The sequence below is a fragment of the Diplotaxodon limnothrissa genome, linkage group LG7, assembly GCF_057381915.1.
Source record: "Diplotaxodon limnothrissa isolate DT_005_m linkage group LG7, D_limnothrissa_male_GT1.1, whole genome shotgun sequence".
NCBI lineage: Eukaryota > Metazoa > Chordata > Actinopteri > Cichliformes > Cichlidae > Diplotaxodon > Diplotaxodon limnothrissa.
In genome coordinates, this window is record NC_140602.1 from 23,962,356 (window position 1) to 23,975,014 (window position 12,659).

Genomic DNA, 12,659 nt, shown 5'->3' on the forward strand with positions numbered 1-12,659 from the left:
TTTTTACACCACTGATCAAATGTTTCTAACATTTATTTTTTAGGGCTGTGATCTTTTCTGTTTTGCTCCACTGTGGTTTTTATGCTATTTTATAATTGTGTGGATGCTTTAAGCATCCACACTATTGAGTTCCTTCTTGGTGTTTCCGTACACTTTTCGCCGTGGATCTACTTCCACAATTTTTGTGCTATTTTCACCGTTCAAATTTTAAACTATTCAGCTATTTCTGCTAATGACGGCTATGTCTTTTGGTATTTTTCACTATTATACTTTTTAAAATATTAAGCTTTTTTCCTTTAATTTGAAATGAATGGGAAACTTCTGCAATTCTGCTAAAAATTTGCTTGTTTTTGAAACTTAACTCTTTCCTCATATTTTCACATAGAGCAACCATTCAAACTTTAAAATGTTCTCAAATTATTGGGCTATTCAGGTATAAATCAGCTTTTTCAAATCTTTTACCGTTTTACTTTTATGCCTCTTAAAGTTTTGAGTTGCAAAATTGTGATTTTTCACAAAATACATGCGTCGTTATGGTTGCTATGCACTTGGCTTCCAGTGTGCCACTGAAGGTTTTGCAGTCTTCTCTTAATGTCCAAACAACTTCTTGCTACTTGCTCAATTTTCACTCAACTTCCACAAATTATACATCAAAACGTAGGTATTTTTGCTGGCTTTCAGAAAATGTCACTATCATTGTTGTGGGATTCATAGAATTTTGGCAAATCTCCTCAGACCAACAGAAAGTCGGAAAACTCTCCATATAAAGTCAATGGAGAGTTTGTTCAAAATCACCGCTTGATTTCTGTAATGAGAGGCATATTCGAATCGTCATATCTCCTTAACGAAGCAAAGTTAAGACATATCTTCAGACATATCTTCCCGGTATATCTTCAGACACTCCTGACGCTCACAATTCAAGAATTTCTTTCTCACCTATTACCGTTCTGAAATGAGTTGGACTTGTTTGAGGGTAGGAAATTCGTCCGTTGCTCAGATTTCTTCAGATTTCAAACTCTGGAAATGAACCACTTTTTTCTCTCGTCATAACTTTTTGTTGGATTTCCACAGAGACCTGAAAATTTCCATGACTGTTCACCAAAGCCTGCTGTCTGTTACGGTGAAAGAATGATATCGATACTCCAAATAGATTTAGAGTTACAAAGCGTTGTTTGAGGGCAAGTCAAGGCAGTTTTTGCTTCGCTCTACTCAGTTATGGTGCATTAGAAGTCAAATATCTTTAATAATTCATATTTTAATGATAGATTGTCAACACTGGAAGATTCCCCCATCTCTTCTGAACAAAACGGTGTAAGAATGACCGCTCTAGCCCCTACGGTTAGGAAATTATAGTCATTTGTTTGAGGGCAGTCCTCACTATGAGAAATAGACTGCAAAAATCCTGTGTCTCTCTGTGCTGCATGCACCTGTTTTGGCGGGAAAAAGTACACAGCCTCTCTGATTGGTGGATTCAAATTCAGCAGCTCCCAGGCTGACCTAGAAACTTACTTCTCTCTCCCTGTGAGTGTGTGTGTGTGTGTGTGTGTGTGTGTGTGTGTGTGTGACACAGAGAGAGAGAGAGAGAGAGAGAGAGAGAGAGAGAGAGAGAGAGAGAGAGAAAGCCTTTTAATGGGATGATCTCATTGTAAGATTCAAATTCAATATATTTAGACAGGTTGACTGAATTGGATCTTGTGTGTGTGTCTCTCTGTGCATGTGTGTTTCCTTATGTGTACATATTTGTGATTTTGTGGCTGTTATAGATTTTTTTTCCTGATTTTTTTCATTTAACAAGTATATTTGAGGGACCCTCAGCATGTTCAGCATTTTTTCAGCTGTCCATTTTGCTTTTCCAATTTTTCTGTTTAAGTTATTACTATTGTGCTAAATCATACTATTTCTGCTGTTTCATAAGATTTGTGCTTAATATAGTATTTCTGCTTTTTATAGGATTTGTGCTTAATGTAGTATTTCTGCTTTTTATAGGATTTGTGCTTAATATAGTATTTCTGCTAAATGTAGTATTTATGCTTAATCATACTATTTCTATATATTACTGCCAGGTACCCAGGCAGCCAATCCTCTGTGAGGATTGAGACATTCAAATATACATATCAGGGCCTGCACGGGTTCACAGCCAGCCAATCATATCTGAGGTCTTCCGTTTCCTCTCTCGTCATATCTCAGCGACGGTTGTACAAAGAGCAATGAAAATCACGGTCAAAGTACACCAAAGTCCGCTGATTCAGCCAGTACAAGAATTATGCTTCTATCCCACCTAGTTTTTGAGTTAGACAACGTTTTGTAACTCCAAAAAACTGCATTTTTCGCTTCTCACCACGATCTAATTCTGACTGCTCATCACCCTGTTTTCCAGGCGCTCGCTCTCTTTCCCAGTCATATACTTGTTATACTCGTATAACTATGCATGTGACAAATAAAGAACCTTGAACCAGTGGCGAAGTTGGTAATGACACGGGTCTGCAACACAAAGGTCGTGGGTTCAATTCTACCTTGGTCAACATGTTTTTTCCCTACAAATGAATACACTATCACAGACCAGTAATTCATATTGATCATTTATTACAATTCTGCAAACTTTTATGATTTTACCAGCTTTTCTAATATGGACCTCAGATTCTTGTTAACACTCCATGGCACAAATACTGTTCCCTTTAGGCTCTGTGTATGTGTGTGGGTATCAATATTTCTCCCATTTTAAAGTATTACTCCTCCATAATTGTATTTCTGTTAAATCAAAGTACTTTTACTACATCTTAGTACTTCTGCTCAATCATAGTATTTCTGCTAAATCATAGTATTTTTGCCAAATCATGGTTTTTGTGCCAAATCATAACATTTGTGTTATGTTATAGTATTACTACTAAGTGGAGGAATTTCTGTCATGTTACAGTATATGTGCTGATTACAGTATTTCTGCTAAATCATACTATTTCTACTATATTATATTTTTCTTTCTAAATATAGCATTTCTGGTATATAATTGTATTTCTGCTATGTTATAATATTTGTACTAAACCAGAGTATTTGTGCTGGAACATAGTATTTCTGCAAAATGATAGTATTTCTGCCAAGTGATAGTATTTGTGCTAAAACATAGTATTAATTTAAAAATTACAATATTCATAGTTCATCACAGTGTCACTGGTAAATCACAGTATTTCTGCTATGTTGTACTATTTTTCTAAATCATAGTGTTTCTGTATTTTTGGCTAAATATATTCTTTCTGTTATCTTATACTATTTCTCCTCAATTCTTGTATTTTTGAGAAGTTATCATGTTTCTGGTAAGTTACAATATTTCTGCTATGTTCTGCTATGCTATTGTATTTCTGCCAAGTATTATGTTTCCTCTAAGATATTGCATTTCTGCTAAGTTATTACATTTTAGCAAAGTTCCTCTGCTTATGCAAAGTTTTTACAATTTCTGCAACTTTTCAGCTTTTTCAGCTAGTTTTTGAAGACAGCTTCAGCTTTAAAGCATCCACACAGCATTTTCTCAGGAAATGCAAATTTTTCTAGTTCTAATAGTATTTTATTAAGCTAAAACTAAATAAGACTAAACACACCAACACATGCAGAGATGACATAGAGAAAATAAACCAGATTAGGATTTTTTTTATCTGCGTGTGTGTGTGTGTGTGCGTGTGTGTGTGTGGTGGGGGGGGGGTGTCTCTTTTGAACCCAGATGAGCATGTAACATCACCACAAAAATTCTGCACTGGGAGCTTCATGTCAAGCAGCTCCCATAGAAGCAAAGTGCAGGTGGCTCAGAACTTTTTCAGCTCATGGTACAGATGACAAGGTGTGTGTCGAGATGCCAGAATTAAGGTAAAACCATAAAGGAGAATCAAGAAGTGCTGAGAGCGAAAAACCCCACCAAGGCAGCACGTTCTCTAGGCAGTATTTACTTTTAAGGAAACTGTCTTGTATTTTCTATATGTTGATTTTATTTTCTTTGTTCTTGTAGTTCAGTAAAAAATAATGTAATTTTGGTCAACTTGAAACAAAGACAGATGTGAAATGTTAGAGTGAGGTCAGAGGTCAAATATGATATGATATTTTAATGTAAACTATAATGTGATATTTAGAGTCCACATAAACCAGCAGCATTTCCTACATGTTGGTAACAAAAACAAAGTCAGCAGAATTTTAAATGTAGTTTTAAACATAAAAGACATTTTATGAGTTTTACATGTTTGACCTTGAAGAAGAAAGAAAGAAGTCCAAGTAATGTGATATTTAGGATCAGTATATATCATTATATAATTCTCTATATGCCAATGTTTTGTCAAAACAAACAATGGCAGTAAGAAATAGTTTAACCATATATATAGTATCATTATATAGACTTAGACCTTGAAGGAGAGGTCAGAGGTCAAATGTGAAATATTTCAAATTGTTATCCAGTACATTCCATATGAGGACAATATACTTGTAAAAATTACAGTTTTTAAGTTATAAGACTTTTTTAACTAATAAAATATTAAGTTGACCTTGAAAACAGTGGATGTAAGCCGATTCTTAATGGACTGTTAATATGACGTTTGCACCACTGTAAGGAAAATATGAGAAAACAAACCAAACATTTCTGAACATTGAGGGGGATATTTGAGAAAATAACCTGAGATAAAATCCTCTATACATCTCACCAATAAAAAAAATCCATTTTTGATAAGGCACTTTAATCCTTAAGTTTAGCGATGATAACAGTAAACATCAGATGCTTCACGCACATAAAAATGAGGATGGCACTGTTATGATATTGCAGAAGAAAGGTTTTAGGGAACACTGGAAGTACAGAATTTATATGGCATCACTTTGTATCGGTACATGGCATGAAAGTTCAGCCAACATATTAGGACAACTTGAGTAACAATAACAGCATACCGTTCCTGAGTTTTGGTACTTTTTCTTCTTCTTCCCCTTCTTCTTTGGATTTAGCACCTGTGTAGAAATCAGTTTGAATCATCAAAACAGATTATTCCATAAATTAAAACACATGCCTTCTTAAAACTAAACATGTCTGAATCTCCATCAGCACACTGCAGTGGGTGTTACTGATGGAAATAGCTCTGTTTACTCTCCCTCTTCAGATTCATGTATTCCAAATGCCACAGGACACTGCTTCCAATAGAGGCTTCCAACAGAGTGTACACACTCCCCAAACATTTTTCAGAACATGTTCACACACTTCATTTTGTATTCTATTACTTGTCCTCTGCTCAAGGAACAATTGATTTTCTCTGTTTTGGAGAAAATTAAAAACTGAGCTAAGGATTGATGAAGCTGAAGACAGCACTGGTCTAAATGATTTGATAACCCCCAGTTACATCACACGAGAGTGGAGAGAGCACCCTGCTCTCCCCACATCTATTCTCCAGATTATGCTTCATAGTTTTACTGACTCTTAACTTTCAGTGATTTATGCTTAGCTCGAACACAGCTGATACACCAGTCAGCAAACTGCAACGAGGACAAGAGGGAAGCACAGCCTTTTAGGGAACTTGCTTAACAGCGTGCAGTACACATATTAGTGAGTTCCATCTGGATGGCTGTATATCAGCCTGTTAATCACTGTAATTAAAGAATCCGTGTATAATCCCAGCTATAATGCTCCATTTCAGTCTTTGGAATACAAATGAACACAACAATAAAGTGAGTCTTTTACATTTTAGATCATTATGTGAGCTACAAATAAATAACAAGAGCAATCAAAGACTGTATAGAAAAGACTATTTCTACCATTGTTTTCTTTTTACAATTTGCTCGTTCAAATATGATGTGAAATTAGCAATTTTGTCCTATCAAGCAATGCTGAAGAACTCTTGCCAAAATTGTTGGATCCAGACTAGAAATTCACTTCTAACTTGCCCTAAACGCCACCTCACGATCAAGCAGAAAGATATCCTTGAACCCTGAAACAAACCTCCTTGGGACAGGCAAAAACTGCTGAAAACTATAGGAAGATAATATACACTCCCACTGGTGAGAAATGACACTTGAAGGTGGCTCTAGAAAATGTTGACTCGGACAAAACTCAAACATAACGTAAAATATGCAACTCAGAACATGTGCACCTGGTATTATAAACTACCGGATCAAGGTGATGCATCGTATACTGACAATCCACGAGCGTAAGAGCAGTCAGATTCCAACCTCTGATGAATGTGTTTGTCTGGTTTTATTCATCTAGCTTTCTGGCCCCAGGGGGAAGAGAGACAAAACTTATGTTCACATTACACAGAAAAAAATGACTTTTCCTGACTTTGAGCCTGTGCTCACGCTGCAGTGTGTGGGGAAAAACTACTGTAAATGTTCTTCTGTATGGACGCAATGCTGTGATTAAAGATAGAAGTGAGCCTCATCCGACCCACTTCAGTCCCACAGACCTGCAGTTCTTTACTCTAGTATTCCAGTTTTTCATGATAATGTCAATTATTTTTATTTAATGACTTGATATCATTACTTAGCTGTTTCTTTTTATTTAGTGCTTTGTAGCCTATAAAATTTTATTAGATCGAAGTATTTACTTTATTTGTCATGGCACCAAATTTAAAGTATTAAACCTTAATGGCACTGAGGTTGAAAAATACAGCTGTCCTGAGCATGGCATGAACTAAATCATTTGTTTAAACTGTGTGACCACAGTTGGTTTCAACTTGAAAATATAGCATGAAAAATGTGTACTTTAAATCAGTGAAAAGTGAATGAATCCAACAATAATTTTCTAATCTTTTGTAGACTGACCACAACGTAGAAGCTTTCCAGATCACATGTCCTCCTGGTATTGCTCTAATTATTGTGCAGCTTCTGTTGTATACTAACTGTTGTACAGAGATTACGCTATAAATGCTTTGAAGTTGCACAATGTGTCCTATATTCAAGTGAAAAACTACATGCGTTTGAATTATTTCCACTTTTTTCAAAGCATTCTCTTTGTTAAAAATGCCCGATCTCCTGCATGGACTAGTTAAAATGTTTGTGGGGATATTTTTTAATAACAACTTGCCTCGGGTATGTTCAGTTTGAAAATGGGGCACAGCATTTTGCTGTTTCCAGGTTGAATGACATGTTTTATTTAAACATTGTGCAACGGCATGCAACAGTGGGTAACAATCTCTGAAGCATGTTTTATTCCCGGACTGCGCGCTCAAGCTGGAGGGCTTTCATCTGCTGCGCGCGGACCGGCAAGCCGCTCTCTCCGGTAAAACCAAAGGTGGAGGTGTCTGCTTCTACATCAATAGTGGCTGGTGCACAGATGTAACAGTGATTGCTCAGCACTGCTCTCCCTCTCTGGAATATCTTTTTATTCACTGCAAACCGTTTTATTCTCCGCGGGAGTTTGCTTCATTCATCCTGGCCGCTGTTTACATCCCGCCAGACGCGGATGCGCAAGCAGCTCAGTGCGCACTCGCAGAGCAGATTCTCCACACGGAGCGGACATACCCGGACTCTCTCATCATTGCTCTTGGGGACTTTAACAAAGCCAATCTGAGCCATGAGCTTCCGAAATACAAGCAGTATATTAAATGCCCGACCAGAGAGGAGAGGACATTGGACCACTGCTACAGCACGATCAGCGGGGCCTATCGCGCGGTGCCGCGCGCTTCACTCGGACTTTCTGACCACGTCATGATCCACCTAATCCCCGCGTACAGACAGAGGCTGAAGCTCTCCAAACCTGTCGTGAGGACCAAAAAACTGTGGAGCAACGAGGCTGTGGAGGAGCTTCGCACGTGTTTGGAGACCACAGACTGGGACACATTGAAGGCTGCTTCTAACAGCTTGGACGAGTTTACGGACACTGTCACCTCCTATATCCACTTCTGTGAGGACAGCATTGTGCCATCACACACCAGGGTGAGTTATAACAATGACAAACCCTGGTTTACCCCTAAACTCAAAAAGCTGTGGCTGGAAAAGAGTAAGGCGTTCAGAAGCGGAGACAGGGACTGCTACAGAGAGGCCAAGTACAAGTTCACTAAGGAAGTGGACATTGCCAAACATCAGCACTCTGAGAAGATGCAGCAGCAGATCTCAGAGAATGACTCGGCCTCTGTGTGGAAAGGTTTTAGGAATATTACAAACTACAAGCCTAAAACCCCCCACTCCACTGATGACTTGCTCTTGGCCAACACCCTCAACGACTTCTACTGTCGTTTTGACGAGCCATCAGGCAGCCTTCACACCTCCAACGACCCCAACAATAGAGGCACTTTGGACACTCATTCCCCCACCTCTCCCCCCTCCATAGAGCCATCACCACCTTCAAACTGTTCACCTGCAACACCCGCCCCCTCACCCCACACAAAAGAGGATTTCACACCACCTCCTCCGACCACAACTCTTCATATTCATGAAGCAGATGTGAGGAAGCAGTTTAAGAATCTGAATGCTCGGAAAGCTCCCGGCCCAGACGGTGTGTCTCCTGCCACCCTCAGACACTGTGCAAACGAGCTGGCCCCAGTGTTTTCTGGCATCTTCAACTCCTCACTGCAGGCATGTCATGTGCCTGCCTGCTTCAAGTCCTCTACCATAATCCCTGTCCCCAAGAAACCTAGGATCACTGGACTAAATGACTACAGACCCGTGGCTCTGACATCTGTGGTCATGAAGTCATTTGAGCGTCTAGTTCTCTCCCATCTCAAGACCCTCACGGCCCCCCTCCTGGACCCCCTGCAGTTTGCATACAGAGCCAACAGGTCTGTAGACGACGCCATCAACATGGCCCTACACTTCATCCTGCAGCATCTGGACTCCCCAGGAACCTACGCCAGGATCCTGTTTGTGGACTTCAGCTCTGCCTTCAACACCATCCTTCCAGACCATCTCCGAGACAAGCTTTCCCAGATGAATGTGCCTGATCCCATCTGCCGGTGGATCACTGACTTCCTGACGGACAGGAAGCAGCACGTGAGGCTGGGGAAGAATGTCTCGGACTCCCGGACCATCAGCACCGGCTCCCCTCAGGGCTGTGTTCTTTCTCCTCTGCTCTTCTCCCTGTACACCAACTGCTGCACCTCCACCCACCAGTCTGTCAAGCTAATCAAGTTCGCAGATGACACCACCGTCATTGGGCTCATCTCGGACGGGGATGAGTCTGCCTACAGGAGGGAGGTTGAACGTCTGGTGTCCTGGTGCAGCCACAACAACCTGGTGCTGAATGCCCAGAAGACAGTGGAGATTATTGTGGACTTCAGGAAGCACACAGCCCCACTCCCCCCCATCATCCTGACTGACACCCCCATCACCTCTGTGGACTCATTCCGCTTCCTGGGTACCACCATCACCCAGGACCTGAAGTGGGAGCCCACCATCACCTCCGTCATCAAGAAAGCCCAGCAGAGGATGTACTTCCTGAGGCAGCTGAAGAAATTCAACCTGCCAACACGGACGATGATGCAATTCTACACTGCAATCATCGAGTCCATCCTCACCTCCTCCATCACCGTGTGGTACGCTGGAGCCACTATCAGGGACAAACAGAGACTGCAGCGTGTTGTGCGCTCTGCTGAGAAGGTGATTGGCTGCAGACTCCCATCTCTGCAGGACCTGTACACCTCCAGGACACTGCGGCGTGCAGCTCGGATCTCAGCTGACCCTTCTCACCCTGGACACAGTCTGTTTGACCTGCTCCCCTCAGGCAGGAGGCTCCGGTCCATTCGCACCAGAACCTCTCGCCATAAGAACAGTTTCTTCCCCTCTGCTGTTGGACACATGAACAATAACCACATGACTGTCCCCGCCACTAACACATGACCCTACGCTGTGTCACTGCATCATTTCATGTCTGGCACTGATCACCACCTGCACTCATGTATATATCTTTCTACGTAGCACTCATAATTCTTATTCTCATGTATATATCTCATGTATATCTCATGCACATATCTTTCTTTCTACATAGCACTTTAATTCTTATTGTTTGCACTGAAGCACCGCAGCAATTTCCTAATGTTGTAAACCTCAACATCTGGCAATAAACCCATTCTGATTCTGATTCTGATTCTCGTTCAGTGGGTGTATCAGAGTATTACCCTTACAGTGTTGACACGTAAGCTGTGTAAACCCCTCACATTAATAATATGTTAACACCGCTCTATGAGCTCAAATAGCTGTTTGAAGGTTCATGTCTTGGTTAGATATCTGGATCAGGTGACCCTGAATCCTCCCTTAGCTATTCTGCAATAGGTGTAGGCTGCTGGAGGATTCCCATGATGCACTGAGTGTTTCTTCTTCAGACACCTTTCTCACTCACTATGTGTTAATAGACCGCTCTCCACTGAATCATGCTTGTTATTGATCTCTGTCTCTCTTCCACAGCATGTCTTCTATCCTGTCTTCCTTCTCTCACCCCAACCGGTTGCAGCAGATGGCCGCCCCTCCCTGAGCCTGGTTCTGCTGGAGGTTTCTTCCTGTTAAAAGGGAGTTTTTCCTTCCCATTGTTGCCAAAGTGCTTGCTCATTGTTGGGTTTTTCTCTCTATGTATGTATTGTAGGGTCTACCTTACAATATAAAGCGCCTTGAGGCGACTGTTGTGATTTGGCGCTGTATAAATAAAACTGAATTGAATTGAATTAGATATCTTGATGAGAGAATAATGAATAATTAATATTATGAAAGGTGTGGGGAAAAGGAGTTGGATTATCACCTCATAGACGTGGAACTGTGACTGGCTTCTGGACATTTCCCTGTAGCTTGTACTGAACTCTCCGATGAAATCGTGGCTGTAAGAACACACACAGAGTCACATTAGGCCATTGCTAAAAACAGGAAACACTGTAGTAAAGCTGTGTCAGGAAAAGTAAAAATAATAATAATGACAAGAGGAATGGTCCAAATGCCTGCTAGAGAATAACAGATTGGATCAATTTGTTTGTAGTGTGCATAATATTTGAAGTCTTCTTCAAGGAGCAGGACTATCACTGAGAAGCTCATTGGTTACTGTAGGCGTGGGTGTAGAAACCATTTATGTAATTTCACAGAGATAATCAGCAGAGTTGGAATTCAGGGTCAGATATTAATAGGAGCTCAGGGCAAAACGCCCTTGAAATGTCACAAACTGTGTATGAAATGAACAATGAAGGGGCAAACTGTGCCCCTGAGTACTGGGAATTCACTTGCTTCAAAAGATAAACACGATCTTTATTCCCTGCCTGACACCATGAAGGTAACCATTGAGAGACAGTTCAGAAAATATTAATAATTAATGTGTTGTATATTTGAAGTAGAAGGGAGTGTTGTCACGTGCAGGGCTCTGCTGAGATATTTTTCCGCAGTGTCTACTCTTTAACAGTGAAAAACAAGAGTGTGTATAAGGACATCCACTTTGGAGAGTGGTCTGTTAGCAAAATCCCAAAAGCACTTCCCTACTTTGCACATATGCTCTGATGTTATCAGGGCAGCTTTTTTGGATTTTAAGAACACACAATAACAGTCTCGCTGGTATCTCTCTTTTTAGAATGTAGTTTTAATACATTAAATAATGATACTGCATAAATTCATGGACCATTGCACCACACACTGTAGCTTTAACATGCAGGAAAGCATTGCTCTCTCACCCTCCATCTCTGTCCCAGTCGTACACCTCCACCTTAATGCTCCTGTGCAGAGAAACAAGTGGATTGAGTGAAATCCCATTAAGAAAAATCAATCAGCACCACAGATTTACTATTTGTCTGTTTATAGAGCTGGCCACTGGTCTGTGGAATGCACATGTCCTCAGCAAAGAGAGGAAGTTCTAGACAAACTAAAGAAGTTTCTACATCTCCTTTCTAAGACTACGGTCTGGTAAGCTTTAATGTTTAAATGTATCCAGGTTTAGGTTCCAAATCTTTAATCTGTAGCTGTCACCTTAGAAATAGACACCTGTACAAAGAGTGCACTCTGCAACAAAATAAAATTAAAATGTTAATTACAGCTCTGTGTTCTAACGATTTCTGAAGCATTTAACTGTAACAGTATTGCATTCTACTGTTATATTTTTATGCATGCTCTTTTATGGCACGGCAACTCTTTCATGGCATGCATTTTTAATTTCTCTCTGCTATTTGGGCTGATTGGGACCTGATGAATGTAAAAACAAAGAATTACCTGATTTATTTTTTTTTTAACCTGATTTTTGTTTCTGAAATTCATTTTAAATTTTGATAGAACAGTGGGAGTATAATGTCCTCGTACGAGGATATCAGGCACTTGTAGAGCAAAATTTAGTATTTTGGTCTAGACAACCCAAAATGTGATGTCCACATATGTGGATGCCAGGTCCTAGGAGGTTAAAAATAAATTATCCATGCAAAAACAAAGTTTGACACTCATATCTGTTGACTGTAGTCCTTTAAAACAATTGAAAGAATGGCTTATAGCTGTATCAGTCAGGACTTTCTGAAGATCCAAGTTGTCTAATTTTATTTCCGATTGGATCTTCATGTTAATGCTAACATGTCAGAACCTGGTCATTTCTGTAACTCTTCTATAGCATTTTCTTTAGTTTAACTCCTGGCCTGTCGCACTACCTGAGTTACACTGTACTAAAATTGTAAAAACCTGGGTAACTACAGTAAACTGTCATTAGCATGCATCATTTTTCTGCAAGCTAACAGTAAGGAAGCGCTTTACTTACTTACTACTTATTA

The 12,659-nt window shown here is 40.2% G+C and overlaps 1 protein-coding gene across 1 annotated transcript in view; it reads right to left on the reverse strand.

The window, feature by feature from the left end:
* LOC146628317 (copine-8-like) overlaps positions 1–12,659 on the reverse strand; it is an 87,888-nt gene that overhangs the window by 16,804 nt on the left and 58,425 nt on the right. Inside the window, exons 10-12 of the mRNA XM_085359462.1 lie at positions 11,586–11,627; positions 10,676–10,751; positions 4,912–4,968 (exon numbers count right to left, since the gene is read on the reverse strand). Coding sequence (XP_085215588.1) covers positions 4,912–4,968; positions 10,676–10,751; positions 11,586–11,627 — 175 coding nt within the window. The remainder of the gene's footprint in view (positions 1–4,911; positions 4,969–10,675; positions 10,752–11,585; positions 11,628–12,659) is intronic.